This window comes from Diprion similis, chromosome 8 (genome assembly GCF_021155765.1).
Source record: "Diprion similis isolate iyDipSimi1 chromosome 8, iyDipSimi1.1, whole genome shotgun sequence".
Taxonomy (NCBI): Eukaryota; Metazoa; Arthropoda; class Insecta; order Hymenoptera; family Diprionidae; genus Diprion; species Diprion similis.
In genome coordinates, this window is record NC_060112.1 from 25,975,690 (window position 1) to 25,993,674 (window position 17,985).

Consider the following 17,985-nt stretch of genomic DNA (forward strand, 5'->3'; position numbering starts at 1 on the left):
TCGTTGTTCACGTCATTCGTTATCGGCGGAAGTACCTTGCTTATGCAGCCCCGGAAGTTCTCGACGATTCCCACGTTCCTGTTGACCGTAACCCTGCGGCTGTTCACCCCGCCGATGTACAACAGAGTGTCGAGGTTCATGGTTTTCGAAGAACCGGGCGACCTTCCTTCCACTTGGGCCTCTCCGTTCACGGACAATTTTCCTTCTTTGAAATCTCTGCTCGCCCTCACGTGGAGCCACGTTCCTGGTTGCACAACGTGGTTCGATCTTACGACCGCCATTCCTGAGCCCAAGTCGAATCGCAACTCCACGTGTCTGTCCTTTATCACGAGGGCGATAAAGTCGCCCAGACCTTCGTTGTTCTGAGCACAGTACATCAGAATTCCGTCGCCCGAGTCCGATGGTTTAAATGTCATAGCTAGTTTAATCCTGAGATATGCGGGGTACAAATGTCAATTAGTAAAACAGTGATTTCAGTCTAATACAGTGAATTTTTTGAAATGGATCAATCACGAGTGTGTATGTGTATGTGTGTAAAGTACTTCGGACTTTTGCAACTGTTTTTCGTTTCTTTTTACAGTACAAGCCGAAATTCCATCTTGAATCATTGATTTTAGATGTCATACTCACGTTATGCTTGCCGGGACGATGTGAATATTCGAGGCATCCCTTTCAATATTACATTCATCAGATTCGCACAAGCACTCAATGGCAATGAAAAATGTTACCCAAGTTCTAAGGGAAGTTGGTAAGGCGATAGTGAAGCAGAACTCAAAAATGTTCAACTGTGAGGATAGGAAAGCAGGCAGCAAGCTATTTAAACTGTACAAAGTGAATTACTTTTAATACTCGTATGTATATATTTGCTGGCGTCTCCCTCCGCGAAGGGCAGTTTTCTTGCTACACATTTGAAACTGGTTTGGTCTTCGCATTCATTTCTTATCTATCTAGAATATAATAGAACCTCGAGTTCGCCAAATTGTGAAAAAGTGAACGTGAACGATTACTAGTTTCGTAAGATAAGACATTGCGTTACATCGCGTAGCTCGCGTTTGTGCAGAACGATGTATGCCAAGATGGAAGAAAGTGTGATTGAAAGCAATATAACCGCCATAATTTGTGCCTGGCGTGATTCGAACCAAGTGCTGTCATTTCTCGTCGTCCGATCGCTCGAAGCTTGGTTTCTCGTAATAAGTTTTATCCAGTCACACGTAATTATACGCTGACAGAGATATTCACCAACCAACGAATATGAAGTGTTCGGAATTATGCTACAGCTTCGCCGGGAGATTTTGTTACGAGGCCGATTCTAACTTCTCCGACAGCTTCGAAAACGGGCACTCAGCAGAAGCAACAAACCAGAGTTCAACCAGGATAAATTTATTCTAAACAACTGATGTATAGAATAAACCAAATTCAACAAAAAAAAAAAAAAAAAACGAACAAACAAATGAAACAACAAAATCAAAATACGTCAACTTGTCACATGAATTTTTATTTTGCTCGTAGATTATTTCTGTGCATGTATAGATGTATGTATTGTAAAGTAGGCTTGGCCGAGTGAGTATATATGTATATATATATATATAGATATTTTTGAATTCATTTCAATGCGTCAACAAGTATATATATTTATATATATTTTATACATGTAGATTCTTATGCATATAAGTACAAACATATTATTCAAATTCAATTTGACTCAATTTACTTCGTAAATGTAAGCTAGTTTTCATTTAACATTTAAATGCTCATGTAATGCTACCGCGCCATACTATTACAGTTTTTCAATCACTAAGCCTCGTACGATGTAGTTAAATGCAACTGGTGTGGCAGTGGTTTGATCGTGTCTAACTTAAAAAGAAAACAATAATAATAATAATAATAAGAATAACAGAAGTAAGTAGCTTACAGCGACGCGTTAAATGCATTAATTAGAAAGCTGTACAAAATATTATTTATTAATTAGTAAACTGACCGAAGATTTTTTATTACATTTATTCAGCACCGTATAATAGTTTTTTGTAGTGAGAAATTGATTTCGCGACACGGATGTGAATCTTTCGAGTACAGAAACAGTTAATTGAGTTGAAAGATGTCAAGGTACTCATGGTCTCCCGAAGTACAAACAACAGGCGTGTATAAAATTCTAACACTGGATTCAGTGCATCCACGATACGAGGGCGAGATCCATTTCGTACTCTTGCCGGTGAATACGCGTACATCGCGTTAAAGTGTGTCGTCGGGTAATTTGTTACTGCAACCAAATATTTTCTGTACTGCTAGTTTCGTGTGCGTCGGATTGGTGTCAATTTCACAATTTAGTGTGTCGCTTTAGTTGGTTGTGGTGTTGATGAGCACGTGGTCGGGTTCTGATTTTTTTGAATGAGCGTGTTCGCAACTTGGACCCATATTTTTTAGTTGGGAATCTTTTACCATTCCTGAAAATAATTTTAGCTAGTTAGGTTCATGTCACGATATTATTTGGAAGAATTTCGACAGCGAACAAATCGGACGATGTTACGATTGTTTTTTAATCTTAGCTGAACATTGTTGTTGGATTGGGTGCAATTTTTTCACCTGATCAATATTGTTTATCGAAAGTCGTCGAGATCTCCCGTCATCTTCGAATCCGGAATGATTGAACAATTTGCGACTTCATTAATCAAGTACGTGTTGTGAATGGATTTTAAGTTATGTTAAAGATTCGTAAAAAAATATAAAATAATAAAATCAATGCGATAAAAAGGCCTGGCACACCCTGTTAAAGATGTAGCAAAAAGCAAAAAATCAGAATAGAAATTAACGGTGGATTGCTGTCTAAGCGGCATAATAGAATCGAAAAATAATGTAAATCAAAATGTACATTCAATCAAAATATAGGGGATTTCCACACTGTTTTAAACTCAGTTATTCTTGTGCACAAACGTATACTTACTTTCGTAGTGCCTTGGGCGTTCGGTATGCTAAATATGCATTCCTATCCAAGAACGCTGGCTCTTCAACGCTCACGTCTAATTCGCATTTGAGACCACCCTTGTCGATAGGACAGTCACAAGTGAAGCCATCTCCTAGATCGTTGCACGTACCGTTACCGCAGGCACCTGGGAGGAAAAGATTCACACGGGATGATGGAGTTTGCCGATATAAAAATTCGGCACTGACTCATACACAGCAAATGTAGAAACGATATGGATTCCTGGTTCCACTTACCTGGATAACATGCCTGCCCAACGTTGTCGCAGCGGTTTCCGGTGTATCCTGCAGGGCAGAGGCACCTGTATCCTTCCTCGGTGGCGGCTTCCTGACAAACTCCTCCATTGCTGCACGAGTTTTCGGCGCAAGTTTCACAGGTGGTAGTGCCGACACTTTCCAACTGGTCGGTGATTAAGTTAAGTTCGTTTGATCCGACGACCAGCCTACTGACGCAACCCACAAAGCCGGAGGATGCCGCTTCTTGCGGGTTAATACTTGAGTAATCGGGAACACCTCCTACGTACAATGGCTCCTTCAAATCCAACGTTTGTAGCCTGCCCGGAGCGGTACCTGAGTAGGGACTTTGCGGATCGCCGACTACCGTCATTCTTCCCTCTTTACGGTTACGATGGAGCTTAATTGTGTGCCATTTTCCGAGCGTGACGGGAGTTCGTGCCCGGATCACGGCTTGACGAAATCCGAGGTTGAACCTATGCAACGCGAATAATTGAATAAAGATGGTCACTGGGTTGCGAATTCTGGGCTTCGTAATCGGAAACAAAACCGATCCAAGCTTGATGAAACGTTACGACTGTATACCTGAATTCCGGATATCCTCCAATGAGGGATAGAGCAATGAAATCTCCACCGCCGTCGCTCCTCTCACCGTTGTAGAGAATAAGACCGTCGTACATTTCAGGCCTGAACGATACTTCGATATCGAATTCGTAAGCTGCATCTTGCAGGGGCGGGAAGGATATGTAACTCTCGGGAGCCTGACTGAAGTAAGGCACCACGCCAGTCACAACCAGGGTTTGCAGTACTTCCACGCTCCTTTGGCCGTTGCTCGCGGTACAGATATACGTGCCCGCATCTTCGGCATTCACGTCCAGCAGTTTTATTTCACTCTGATGAAAAGTATAAAGTGCTCCGTCAGACTTACCCGCCTTGGCATTATTGGACTAGTCTCACTAATCATCATCAGCTATTTTATACGTACGTCCTGTATTCTACTGTGGTTCGGCAAAAGTCCTCCAAGCTTAGCCCACTTGAATGTAACCGGAGGTTCTATGTCAACCTTGCAATTCATCGAAAATACCGCTCCATACGGTACAGGATTCGTTTGTACAGCTGGCGCATCATTGTTCCCACCTGGTTTAGTTATCAACTCATGATACAGATATTCAAGTAAACAGGAAGGCAAAGTTCGGAAACATCTTATCAGATATTTAAGATCGAGCACTGCGACGTTTGTGACATAAGAATGTAATCGGTGTCTTCGAGAGCGTGACAAGATCGATTTTACTCACCCAGTGAAAATCCGTTAGCAGAGACAGAAAAATATGAGCGACCCTGTTAGTAGGTTTCGTAAACTGGACATGTCTTGTCCCATGAGTGAATTTTTGCACAGTAGAATTGATAAAAAAAAGTTTCGTGAATTTACGCTACCTTCAATTATAAGATTGTAGTCCGTTTCGGTGCTCGCTTCTCTCGTTTCGGCTATACAACGATAAACTCCGCTGTCACCGTACCCGACATTCGTGAGTCTCAGCACGGATCCGACCGCTCTTGCATTTGGCGGCAGTGATGAGTACGTAGGTCGGGTCCATCGGAAGCGTACGTCTTGGCCTCCGAAGCTTTCACACCGTAAATCGACGTTATCTCCAATATTAACGAGGTCACTAGAAGCTCGTATGCGGAGGGAGATCTGTGGTGCTTCAGCTAGGTATTCAGAAGTTCGTTAGTTATGACGCACAACGTTGGGCAGAAAATCTGTTTGTCCATGAACTTAAGAGAATCTGCCAGAATCTACTGATGTAGATTTTGGTAACACTTTAGACAAAACCTTTTTAGACTTTTGGGGCTGTTTTCGCCACCAATTCGTGTAATAGTAAGTCTGAGTTGCACAATTTTCGGAATGGACTAATAGATTTCTGTCTTCAATCGTCACGTATGGATACATAAAGTTGAGACAATGAGACCTGCCATGACATGTGAGGTAAGATGCGAGTGGATAAAAAAAGCAGTACAAAGGATGCAGAAAAAGTGCAGCAGAGCATGTTTGACAATCGGAAATAGGAATTCCGATTTATCTGTGATGAACAGAACGTGTATGTATCGCGATTTATAATGTCATGTCTTTTTTCAGATTTTAGTCAACTACTTCTGAATTCTACTACGACAGCGTTCCGGATTGCCGAGCAGATGCTACCGTCTAAATTTTTCAGTGAATCCGTTGTACAGCTCGTAGAATAATTAGCGGTCTTAAGATTGCACAAGTGTGACGTAACAATAACAAACACGAAAGAATAGCTTGCTAAGAGGCGAGTGAGTGTCTGATTAAGCTGGAAAAAATGTTAAGATTCGACCACGGACGTCACGGACAAACATATCTGTGAACAAACCGCGTTGCCATGGTGGATAGTGGCGATATTGTCTGTTATTGCAGAATCGCTCGTCGCTCCCGTCCGGGCAGTCGATGAAGCCGTCGCAGAGATACTGCTTGTCAATGCATTCGCTGCTTCTGCATTGGATTTCGGTACCGCTGCACAACGCTCCGTAAACTGGCATGCAATCCGTAAGCAAATTAACTACTAAATTATAATACGAAATGTGTTGAGGTTTTTAATCTCGGACGCCCTTGGGGTAACTATGGTTGTATGATTTTGTAGTATGATCAGCTGAAACCACTCACAAATACGAGTATGTTAAAGAAATAATAAGCTTATTGGCTGATTGATTATGTTGGTTAATGCATGAAATCTTTAGAGAATAACGTAATAAGCATCAGAAGTTTTTTCTACTTTTTTTGATAGGTTGTAGCGATTTTCATTCCCTGTTAAGAGAGAAAATAACGATAGATACAAGCACTGAATCAGCTACAAATTATAGATTTCTAAATCATATACATGGTTGTTTATCAGCCTTTTTTTATTTGACTCAGCAGAGTTCACTAAATCAAGGGTTCGGTGGGCAGTACGCAACAAATGACCCTGTAATTCGCTTTCGAATGAAGGTATCATAGCGATGGCATTTAAGGCAACCCGTAACAAATATTTCCAATATTGGGGAAAGTACGGTTTATTGAACCATCAAATCAATTGGTTATTCTACAAGAAAGTGATAATGATAGTGCGCACCGATTTGAAAAGTAATGTTTCGCAAGAAAGCAATTCAAATCCTTACATGGTTAAGCTATGTATTCAGAGTATTAAACACGCAGCCAATCCATTATAGAAAATGCACACTTCTCCGGAAGGATTATGGTAACAAACAACCGGAACGGGCTACTATTAGTGATTACGATAAAAAAATTGCAAGGTTACGGTTATCAAGGGATCGTAGTGTGATTTGTGTAACAGAGATGATGAATTGTCTCAAAAAACGGCCGTGTTTCGATTTGAAGTCAGACGAAATCTGGATCTGGTGATGAATACTCACATTCGACTCGTAGATTGATGTAATTCTCGCTACTGACTCCGTAAGCATCAGTGACCCGACATACGTATCTTCCGCTGTCTTCCACCCTAACTTGAGGCAGGTCCAGATAATTTTCGCGTCTGTACGAGTTGGCCGGAAGAACTGATCCTTCCCTCCTCCATTCCACACGTGATCGACTCTGGAATGGGGGACAATCGAGGCGTACGTTACTGCCAACCGCTGCAGAAATGTCTCGCTGGTTACTCGTGATGGGAGGCCCGAACTCTGGAACAAAAGATATGCAAATGTAAGCAAGAGGAAAACAAATTTATCCAGACCCACCAGGGGTGGAATTATGATTTGTACCTGCAGTGACTGAAACTTCGGCGACTGCCTCGGCACTTCCAGCATTATTTGTTGCTGTGCAAACATATTTTCCAGCGTCATCAAAGGTGATACCGCGGAATTGGAGGACTCCATCAATCTGACTGACTCGGTTCGAAAAACTCTTCTCAATGGCTTGCCACATGACGGTGATGGGCTGATCTCCAGTAGCAGTGCAATTTACGTACGGGCTGTCACCTGGCCTGACAGTCTGTCGGATCGGGTCCAACACGATTCTTGGTGGAGCTAAGCAACACGAGTAAAAATTTATATCATCATTGTTTCAACACTGGGGTCAATTTTTGGTTAAAAAGATGACGACAATGTGACCACCTGCATGCACACGAGTTGTCCGACAACTTACTAATGATTTCCAAATACGTCTTTGCTCTGAATTCGATAATTCCGGTGTTGCTCGTTCCTTGGCATACGTATTCTCCAGCTGCTTCGCTCGTCATAAGAGGTATACTCAGAGTGCCGTCACGCACGCTGCTTCCTTCTGGTAAACTTCTGCCATCACTCCTCTGCCAGTCGAGATAAAGCTTTCGGTCGCCATTAAATATCTGACAGCGTATCTGAGCTCGTCCACCGACGGGAATCTTCATTTTCTCGCCAGGAATCTCGACGGGGCGGGACTATTTCAAAATAATCCGATCATTTTGCGCAATAACTTTTTCATACTCCGTAGAATTCATAGTCGTACATTAGAGGTTGGACGGCAGTTTGTTTTCCAACTGGCGCACGTTTTAAAATAGTGAACGAAACTTACCGGGCCGGGTAGCGGTGGGACTGGTCCATTGTCTTTTACAATGAGTTCGATGCGTTCTTCAGCTATACCCTCGCCATTTGACGCAGTGCACGTGTAGATGCCCTCATCTCCGAAGGAAACTGAGCTTATTTCATGAACAGCATCGTACGAGAGGGTTCTGGGGAGCTCCGGACTATAGAAGTAGGCAGAAAAAGTTACTCTTAGCATTTGTTTGCGTAATAAAGGGGAAATCCGATCTGAGACTCGACTACTAATAAAATAATAACATACGCAAGTCACTGCGCCGTGAGGACTTCTGTGAGAGAGTACTTATTCAACAAGAAGCATTACGCCACAGATTTAGAAAATATACATCACGATAGAGCTCCTTATTATGCCGAAAATCCTAAGTTATTTCGTGACTGAGGTTTCACGTTTGAATGAGAATATCAACCCGTTAGGGAAAACCATAGTCCAAAGCTAATGTTCCTTGGTTTGGTGGGACGTTTTTGAAAGAAGACCCGATTGTCACAAATTAAACTATGACAGTACACTATTAAATTGGCTCCTTTGTAGAAATCATTGAACGCGATGACAATATAATTTCGCTGTGGACCGTAGAGTATTTGGGGAATTCTCTTCTCTTCGTAGGTCGTACTATACTGAGCATTCATAGAATAATCACGGTAGACTTACTATCCGGGGCCCTTGTTCCATTCGACCGTGGGCTGCGGATGGCCGGTAGCGCTGCAGGTGAGCCGCACTCTCTGGCCAACTTCGACTGTCAGAGGAGTTCGATTGGATGGTGTGATTGTGATGACAGGCTGCGAGTTAATTTCAAGGACGGCAATTATAGAGGTCGAGCCGACCGCGTTTGACGCCGAACAAGTGAAGCTCCCGCCGTCTTCCAGAGTAACGTTGCTGAATCTTAGCACGCCAGACGAAAGCTGCTCTACGTTCGAGCTGAACGGTCTGCCATCCTCTCGAGCCCAGATGAGGTCTGGTGTCGGAATTCCCTTTTCAGCACGGCATGCAAACATTGCTGACCCGCCGACGAGAACGCGTTGCCTCTTCTCTGGGTACAGGGCTACGACTGGCGCCTCTCGAGCTGAAAAAGCGAGATAATACAATAATCGCACGGAGGTTTGTAATCCATTTTGCTTCACGTAATGATTCCAGTTGCCTCAAACGATTCCGTGTGATCGTGCACTCACGTTCTACTTCAACCACAGCGCTTCCCTGCGAACTTCCTCCACTGTTGGTAGCTTGGCAGACGTAAATTCCTCGATCCGAAACGCTCGGTTTAAGGATCCTGAGCGTACTTCCGATAACTTGAATGTGAGCACCAAGAGGTTCTCCACGTTTCGTCCACGTAACAGAAGGCGCAGGGCTACCTGTCACGACACACTTGACTTCAGCTACTGTTCCTTGGAAGACGGTCTGCCTCGCTGGCTCAATTGTGACGGTCGGAGGTCCGTTAGACGCTTGGATTGATATTCTCGCGTTGTTGGAAGTCGTTACTCCTTGGAAGGTGGTCGCCGTGCACACGTATATGCCGGAATCGGAAGGACTAGGATTGTAGATCGTCAGAACTCCATCTCGTGCGGTAGCAGAATCTGGCAATGGTAGGTTTCCAGCTCTGGTCCAAGTGACTGTGGCGTCAGGCGTTGCGGTGCACCTCAGTTCAACAAGTTCAGTGGGTCCACCTACCCATTCGACAGGGTCGATAATCGGTCGGTCCACTTGTGGCGGGTTAGGGCGTTCTGTGGTTAGGCAGAGAAGAAAATATTTACCTCTTCAATGTACAAACTTTCACGAGGATTGCAATTTCTCGATGATAATGTAATCTCTATTTACCAGTGATGTAGAGAATCGTTCGTTGTTCGGTGGTACCGGCACTGTTTCGCGCGATACACTTGTACTCATCTTCGTCGCTTAATCTGGCGGAGGGTAGTCTCCAAATACCATTTTCAAAGGTTGCGCTGGGATTCATTTCACCTCGGACACGAATCCATGATAGTTCCGGCTGTGGGACACCCGATGAGTCACAACGGAATTCGACGGGATTTCCTTCTTCGACCGTTAAGTAATTTGGCACGATTGTTATTGTCGGTTTCGAACCTACGACTCCTGAAGAAAAAATTTTTTTCATTGCATTAAATGAGACTCAGCAGTCAAATTCTTTACGTGACATTAAATTCTTTTCGCGAGAAGAAAAATGTTAATTCTGCGAGTACGAGTTACGAAACCGTCCGTATCCTACATTTTTTGATACGTAATAATTCTACGTGACTGCAGCTTCTACGATGCGGATAACTTTTACGAAACATAAGTCACAGAAATACCTTTTCTCCGTAGCAGACTATTCCGAAATGCTGCATCCGAGAGAAAATCGATGTCACTCAATAACGTGTTATTTCAGTCAAATATCAAGTAAAAATACATCATTGTGATTAAAGAGTTTTTCCACAAGCTAGCTCACCTTCAACAGTCAGAGAGACGGTCTCGGTGGCTAAATTGATTCCGTCGCTGACTTGGCAAACGTATACACCGCTGTCGGAGATCTTGACGTCTCTGATAACGAGAACACCACGGGTGTCATCGTAGCTTCGACCAGGCGGCAATTCACCTCCCTGCTTCCGCCACTCGATGTCGATTGCGTCCTGTTCGATTGAAGAAAAACTTCAGTGCGATTCCGTCATCGGAATAATTTTAATACTCATTACAGCTACGACAATTTAGGCAAAAAATTACGCAGCAGGTACTCACGCTGTCCTGTGACCTTCCGGAGCAGTAATATCTGACTGTGGTGCCAGCCTCGACGATTTCAAGGCCGGTCTGACGGATCGTGACGATGATTCTCGGCGGGGGATTCGTCGGCAAAGGCGTGGGCTCCGTGGGTTCGGGGACTAAAACGTGATTGAGTCAAATTTGTTCACCCAGTCCGTCGCTTCGATTTAGTATTTTTCATGTACATCGTTACTCGTCAATATGTCTGTTCAATTTTATGATCAAGCAAATGCATTCATATACGTTGTGACTCAAGTGAAGTGAAAGTGATTTTAAAAATTGCGTATTGTGGAATTCTTGCAAAGTCGTTATACGAGTGTTCTTCGCCGTGGAAGATCTAGAACCACAGTGGCAGTGAAATTATTTAGTATCTTCCACATACCGATAACCTAGTGCATGCTATAATCGAACGCCCATGATCTCACGGACATTTTATAGTAGAAATGTGTTGCATTTCCGATTTACGAATCTGCGATTCAAGGTGGAATCCACGATCGTTATACAATGAATACGCAATCTACTTACCGTCGTATTCGCAGGATGGTCCACTGAATTCCGGCCGGCAGTAACATTTAACACTACCGTATCTGTCGATTTCGCAGCTTTCTTCGTTTCCATTGCACGGGCAAAGGTTGCAGGCTCCTAGAATACTGCGAGATCTGTCAAACTCGTTCCTGTAATATCCAGGGGCGCAGCTTTCGCAGGAACTTCCTGTGTATCCCGACGGGCATCGACAGGCTTCGACTTGAGTAGCGCGTCTGCTTGATGCCACGTGTTGCACAGCTGTGTCGAGACTGACGTCGCTGATGTAAGTTGCAATCATTTCCTGACTGTGCGTTGCACGAACCAGGATAGCCTCCAAGTTTGCAAGGACGGTCATGAGGTCTACACGAGAAGCGCTGCGCGGACCATCCGTCGTCAGTCGTTTCCATGCTGATTCAACTAACGGCACGCTGTACGTCTGTGAACGAAGTTTATTGCAGAAATTTATGAAAACCTTGAAAAATTTCACCCTTTCTAGTCTAATTAATGCTGCTACGCCAGCTGAAAATATACGATGACGATACACACCAGCGAGTAGTCTGATTCGATTTCTTCAGGATTGACCCAGAAGAGAGTTATGCCGTTACCGGTAAGAACAACATCTTGATCTTTGTTAATCGGTGCACCGGGACGGGCTACGATTCGCTGTGTCAAAATTAGATTTCCACCATAGCTCTTTATCTGGTTACCCGTTATGGAAGATGGCAATGACCAGTAAAGTCGCTGGCTACGAGAGTCCAGATATCGGTAACCAATCTCATTTCTAGAAGTTTGAACTTCGAATCCTTCCGTTATCACATGGCTTCGTCCGCTGTCGACAGATAAACTAGATACATTTTGTTCGAAATATAAAAAACATAGATCAGTAATTACGTTGCAGCCTATGCCAATTTCACTCCGTGCATTTCGAGTTGAGTTTGATAATTGAAGTTCAAACCTTCGTTTATAGAATTCTATATTTGCTAAGGAAACCAAAAAAAAAGAAGCTTGGCACCATAACGGATTGAGAATAAAATCTTACGAGTCTGTGAGAGTGAATCCGTGATTGGCATCAAGAATAGGCATTGGCCTCTGAGTAACATAAAGAGAGCTTTCGTGACACTCCTGGGTCACTCCGCTACAGAAACATTCATTGCAACCATCTGGGTTATTGGTGGACAGTCCGAAAGTCGATGCACGGCAGCGATCACATTTTGGACCCACGACGTTAGGCTTACACCGACACTGTTCGTTGTAACAATTAGTTCCAAGAGATCCTGCAGGGTTACAATCGCACGACGGATTTGTTGCGTTTCCGGGTGGTGTGTATCTTGGCCGACAATCTTCAGGAGTTCCGCGAGTTGCATCGCCTTCATAACCATATTCGCAGGATTCGCATTTTTCTCCGGTTGTATGGTCACGACAATACTGGAATGGACGAAAGAAAACCGCTATATTTCAGACGCGTCGAAAGCAAATGAAACGTAAGTTACTCCAGCAGTGTTCGAGATCTGGCCAGAATGGACATGTCTGGTTATCATAGGGGTTACGTTATATTATTCCAACAAACCTCGCAGACTCCGGTTTCTGGATGGCACTGGGTTGCGTGTCCGTTGCATTCGCAGGGCTCACACAAACCGAGATACAATCCCTCACCAGCTCTGGTGTATCCGACGTCACAGTCCTCGCAAGACAAGCCTTTGTATCCGAAGGGGCAGGTACACTGTTCAACTTCAACCGCACGTGCTCTGCCGTTGTTTATGCTCACCGCGGTATCCAGATATACGGATGAGAGTCTGTAAGGTTGTCACGTCAGAGATTTTTCCAAGCGTTTGAGACTTTTTTTTCTGATCGAGGTTATCCTACTCCTTAATACTTACGCGGCTTCATCGGTATGTGTGGTGTACGTTGCCTTAATGCGGATCGCCTGTACGTCAGCTAACGCCATAAGAAGATTCTCTCGATTAACGGTAGTTCCATCGATTCGCTGCCAATGATCCTCGTGTATCGGCACTGTGAATGTCACCGAATCATTCGGCTCTACTTGTACCGAAGAATAATATCGAAGTTCGATATCGTTTGACTGAAAAAATCATGTGGTCGAGATGTCATTACAAAAATGTTGCATACAAAGCGAACAAACTTATCAAATCAGTGAAAATTTGTGTGTTTTAGTCTCGTGAAAGGCAACGTAAATAGTCATGTTGCTTACACTAATCAGTTCGACATCGGCAGCATTGTTTCTGGATCTTCCACCCCCTGGGGACGGAACGTATCTCGCTGTGTACACGAGGTTACCGCCGTAGGAGCCGAGCTGGTCACCTAAGAAGTCGCTAGGCAATTGCCAATAGTAAACTTCGTTGTTGTCACTGTTGGGAAAAGAGTTGTAAACGATTTCTCGGCTTATCGTATTCAGCCGGATTCCGTCAACAATTGGCGATGGCTGATTACCATATCGCGACGATTCTACTAAAGAGAAATCACGGATGGAGCTGGTAAACTCTACGCGGATCTGAAAAGGACGATTCAATTGTGCGGTATTGTTGGAGAAAAATCAACGTCAGACATTCGAAATAAACCAAAAAAACATTATCTGTGACTTACCTCACTTCTGTACAAGTTGGAAGAAGTACATTTTTCGGTGATGCCCATACAGAAGCAGCTAGTGCATCCAAATTCGTTGTTCTTGGCCAAGTTGAACGTGTTGGCCTTGCATTTGTTGCAGGTACGACCAGTTGCAGACGGCTGAAATAGGTGTACAATATTACGTTTAACATGTTTACGTTTTGCAGATGAATTTCTACAAATAAGTAACAACTTCGATTTGCATGTATTACGATCAATCAACTGTGACACTGCACTTTGGTATACTCACATTATACATAAATCAATCCAAGTCCATCAGGAAAGGTGGTATGAACAACAAGAGAAGTGAAATCAACGATATTGCATCAAAATTATAAACACTGACCATGAATATGAATTTGAATCGAGCCATGGTTAGACGAATGTAATGAATTCGTCAAATCATTAATGCGATAAGTAAAACGTGGTTAGAAGGTGTAATGACTAGTCAGTTGTATACCTTGCATTCACATTGTCCGGTTGCGGGGTCCACATACGGGCTAATACTGCCATTAGGGTCACATTCACTGACTTTAACGCATTTGTCACCAGCGATGGAGGGATTGCCCTGATATCCGGGAGCGCACTGTTCGCATCTACGTCCAAGGTATCCTTGGGCACAATCACAGGTCGGTCGTCCGTCCGAGTCGAGGTGACAGGTTCGAGCGAATCTGTTTTTATCCAAAAATCAATCCGTCATAAAAATCATGCAAGGACCGTAAAGAAACTAGTATTATTTCGGCTTTTTCACACTGACTCACACTGTAATCAGAGTACAAATCAGCAACGCCAATGAGTTTGAAGCTTGCATGGCTGAAGTGACTTGCAGGATTCCAACAAAATGTGATACTATGGATTTCGTTATAGATTTTCATCTTGTACTCACTGATTCGAAGGCGAAGTCAGCGGGCAGGGGCAAGTCTGGCATGGAATGCCTCTTGATGGGTCACCGTAGGTGCCAGGCGGGCAGGTCGCTGGTTCTTCTTTGTAGCACTGCCCTAGCCATGGACCACTATCTCGTCTCGCAAAGCCGGATGCACAATTTTCACAGGAGAGACCCGTGTAGCCTGAACACACAAGTACAGAAGAACGATGGAGATGAGCGGAAGGATGAAATCGTCATCAACGGCATGTACATTTTTGGACCCAAGTTCAACTTACCAGCTGGACAACGACATTCCTCAACGAACGATGCAGCACCCAAGTCTGTGTTACCCACGTCAGCTGTGTCCATTATCACGTTTGTGATGGTGGTATCTAACCGTCCATCATCATATCTGAGCCTGGAGATGGAAATGCGAAGCTTTAAACTTACGGATGACTCGAGGGTTATAGTCATATTAACTATAGCAGGCAGATACCTTATTTTTTTTTTAGTAATATTGAAGTTGTTCATTATAGTAAGATTAGTAAGATTTAGTCTGTATCTGAAAGCATAGCATAACGGACTGATTGAAAGAATTATGACTATGATTGTCCAGAGTATAACTCATTTATGACCATTTTCACGAATCATCTCACAGTTATCAGACACTATGCGTTAGTTTTTGCTGAATTGAAGTACTTACTTAATTAAGATGTTATCGACGTTTGCAAGCGCCATCATGATCTCCTCTCTTGACGCCAATCTCAACTGATCGTTTGCTGCCAGTTGCCACTCTCCGTAGAAGAATCGCACCGTTTGGTCCGTCTCATAGTCTGGTTGTACACCCTTGTCCTCGTGTACGAGAAGGTAATTGTTACCACTGAGTATGACCGAGGGCGCGCCATTGAGTTTCTCTCCTCGGCCAGCACGCCGCACGGTGTACTTGAGGTATCCACCGTATGACTTCAGCTGATTGCCATGGTAGCTTTCCGGCAGTGCAAAGTAGGGTAACGAGGCATAAGCATTGCTTTCAGGGTTGGGGTCATAGACATAAAAACCGTTTTGCCCGACTGGACGAATGACAGGCTCTCGAGCGGTTATTCGACCTTGGATCTTCAGGCTTCTGTAAGTGTTCACAGAGAACAGGTCGAACTGGTCCAAAGGCGTTCGAAGCTGGTAGGTGAAGAGGTCGGCGCTTGAACAACTGGTAGCAACACCGAAGCAGAAACAGGAGATGCACTCTTCGGCGGATCGAGCGAGGGAGTTGAACTGTCCAGCAGGACAAACGCCCGTGGGAAGCTTAACGACAAGAATGGTATCGGGAACTGCGAAGACCCATCCTGGTCCATCTGATCCCCTGATACCGTTCATCGCTTCGCACGAGTAAGCGCCTTGGTCTTCGGTTGCAATATCAGGGCACGTCAGAGTTCCGACACCGTTTACAGAGGTGGTCTTGCACTTGTCCGGTATGTGTCCCCAGTTCAATCGCCAGTTGATTTCTGGCACCGGAATACCAACGGCGATACAAGTTATCGTAAAAGTCTCGCCTATGTTCAGCTCGACTATCGGCGGCGGGGGTGTCTGGATGGTTACCGGGGCTGGGGATTGGCAAGCATCGCACGTTAATGAGTGAATGTGATCAAATGATATGGTAAAACGTGATTATATAATATTATATATATACGATATTACTCACAGCAGCCCAGCTCGTCACTTCCGTCCATACAGTCTGACTCCGTGTCGCAGTGGAATGTCTTCGGAATGCACTGATCGAAACGTGTGCACTTGAACTCGCTGTACTTGCAGGGCGACCCCGGTGGTGAAGGCGTGCAATTTTCTTCATCACTGCCATCGGTGCAGTCTCTCTCGCCGTCGCATCTCCATAATTTGCTTACACATTCCTTGCTCGCACACCTAAACTGGTTGGGCTCGCAACCGAGTGGATCTGTAAAATAAATTACAGGGTGAAACGAGCGCAGTCTTTCCTGCTTGTTGAGTCTCGAACGACATCACCGCCAACGCTGCGAGTGATTGTGTTATGTATGCCTTAAAAAATGACTCACTGCATCGACTTTCATCGCTACCGTCTGTACAATCCGTCTTCTTGTCACACACCCACTGTTTCGGTATGCACTCGCCGTTGCTGCAGGTAGCTTCATCGTATTTACAAGCCTCCTTCGGTCGTGTGATATTTTCATCTGTAAATACCCCGGAATAATTTATAAGTGAGCTGGGCGCAACAGCGTATGAAGGAGAACCTGACAAATTCGCAGATCGAGCTTCGGTCTCGAGCAACAATCATTTCACACAGATTTCGCAACAGTTCTTATACAAATCAGAGCTCGAGGTTGTGATTCGCGTGATCTTCTAAGCCGATCGATCGATGAAAAGTATTCATACTCACACTTTTCAACCGTCACATGAGCGCTGGCTGTTCGACCCGGTGTATCCACGGATACTCCGAGCGCTTCGCAGATGTAGTCACCACTGTGGCTGACCTGGATGTTGGGCATCGTCAAACGACCGTTTTGAACAGTGCTTCCAAGCGGCAGCGAAGCGCCACCCTGGCGGACCCAGCGGACCGGAGCTCGACGTGGACCTTCGTCTCGACATTGAATGACGACTTCTTGACCTAGCGTCAGGTTTATAAAATCAGTTAGATTTGATCCGTCATATATTCAGATCGTGATCGTTTTGGTACCCGTAAAAGTAAAGCAATCCCAATTAGCTCACGTACAAGTAGGTAGATCGGCAAAAACGATACCGATAATATATTGCGATTTTCTTTTTCGGGAAACGATTGCTTCGTTTGAAATGTTCTTTTCATTCTGTTGGTACAAAGAGTACGTATTTTTGTATGTATGTGAATTTATTTCACGAAAATTTACAAACAATAAAGAGCGAACCACGTTTTAAAAAATGTCGTCACCGGTGTTCGTGATTTTGGTTGACAATTCATTCGAAAGAAAATAAGGCACTGAATTCCTATTTCATCAAATACAACTGATTTAGCTACAAGCCGAAAAAGAAATCGCAAAATGGCGGCTGCTTAAAGTAAGCCCCTGAATTTTTCGAGTGTAAATTTAAGACATTAGCAAAAATTTGTCGCGTGCGCGATTTGGTGTATGTGTCCGCCTGTATCGTCGAAAGCTTGATCGTGACGTTTGATGGTATTTTGTACATTTGTTATCATAATAACGGCACATACGTTACTCAGAAATACTCACGTATCAACTATTTTTCTGTTATTAATATCGGTTTACGCGGAAAAAAATTGGCAAGTTCTGGTGATTTTTTACGCCGACTAGACTGCCGAAGGAAGATGGAGTCTGTCGATACATGGAACCGCGCATTTCGCGTTAAATGCAGGCTCCATAGAAATTGATTAATAAGAATTTCAAAACCATGTCTATGATGTCATGCGAATTAACGCGAA

At 44.1% G+C, this 17,985-nt stretch overlaps 1 protein-coding gene across 1 annotated transcript in view; it reads right to left on the minus strand.

The window, feature by feature from the left end:
• The window catches only part of LOC124409144 (basement membrane-specific heparan sulfate proteoglycan core protein), a 79,019-nt gene that overhangs the window by 2,364 nt on the left and 58,670 nt on the right, over positions 1 to 17,985 (minus strand). Inside the window, exons 33-62 of the mRNA XM_046886562.1 lie at positions 16,954 to 17,181; positions 16,613 to 16,747; positions 16,246 to 16,494; positions 15,253 to 16,147; positions 14,846 to 14,967; positions 14,571 to 14,751; positions 14,145 to 14,355; positions 13,664 to 13,804; positions 13,272 to 13,571; positions 12,940 to 13,142; positions 12,630 to 12,855; positions 12,102 to 12,487; positions 11,609 to 11,891; positions 11,063 to 11,498; positions 10,517 to 10,656; positions 10,226 to 10,410; positions 9,605 to 9,873; positions 8,962 to 9,510; positions 8,444 to 8,855; positions 7,766 to 7,940; positions 7,364 to 7,625; positions 6,982 to 7,245; positions 6,637 to 6,900; positions 5,601 to 5,759; positions 4,645 to 4,917; positions 4,196 to 4,347; positions 3,796 to 4,103; positions 3,214 to 3,686; positions 2,939 to 3,104; positions 36 to 429 (exon numbers count right to left, since the gene is read on the minus strand). Of these exons, the coding sequence (XP_046742518.1) occupies positions 36 to 429; positions 2,939 to 3,104; positions 3,214 to 3,686; positions 3,796 to 4,103; positions 4,196 to 4,347; positions 4,645 to 4,917; positions 5,601 to 5,759; positions 6,637 to 6,900; positions 6,982 to 7,245; positions 7,364 to 7,625; positions 7,766 to 7,940; positions 8,444 to 8,855; positions 8,962 to 9,510; positions 9,605 to 9,873; positions 10,226 to 10,410; positions 10,517 to 10,656; positions 11,063 to 11,498; positions 11,609 to 11,891; positions 12,102 to 12,487; positions 12,630 to 12,855; positions 12,940 to 13,142; positions 13,272 to 13,571; positions 13,664 to 13,804; positions 14,145 to 14,355; positions 14,571 to 14,751; positions 14,846 to 14,967; positions 15,253 to 16,147; positions 16,246 to 16,494; positions 16,613 to 16,747; positions 16,954 to 17,181 (8,441 nt within the window). The remainder of the gene's footprint in view (positions 1 to 35; positions 430 to 2,938; positions 3,105 to 3,213; positions 3,687 to 3,795; positions 4,104 to 4,195; positions 4,348 to 4,644; positions 4,918 to 5,600; positions 5,760 to 6,636; positions 6,901 to 6,981; positions 7,246 to 7,363; positions 7,626 to 7,765; positions 7,941 to 8,443; positions 8,856 to 8,961; positions 9,511 to 9,604; positions 9,874 to 10,225; positions 10,411 to 10,516; positions 10,657 to 11,062; positions 11,499 to 11,608; positions 11,892 to 12,101; positions 12,488 to 12,629; positions 12,856 to 12,939; positions 13,143 to 13,271; positions 13,572 to 13,663; positions 13,805 to 14,144; positions 14,356 to 14,570; positions 14,752 to 14,845; positions 14,968 to 15,252; positions 16,148 to 16,245; positions 16,495 to 16,612; positions 16,748 to 16,953; positions 17,182 to 17,985) is intronic.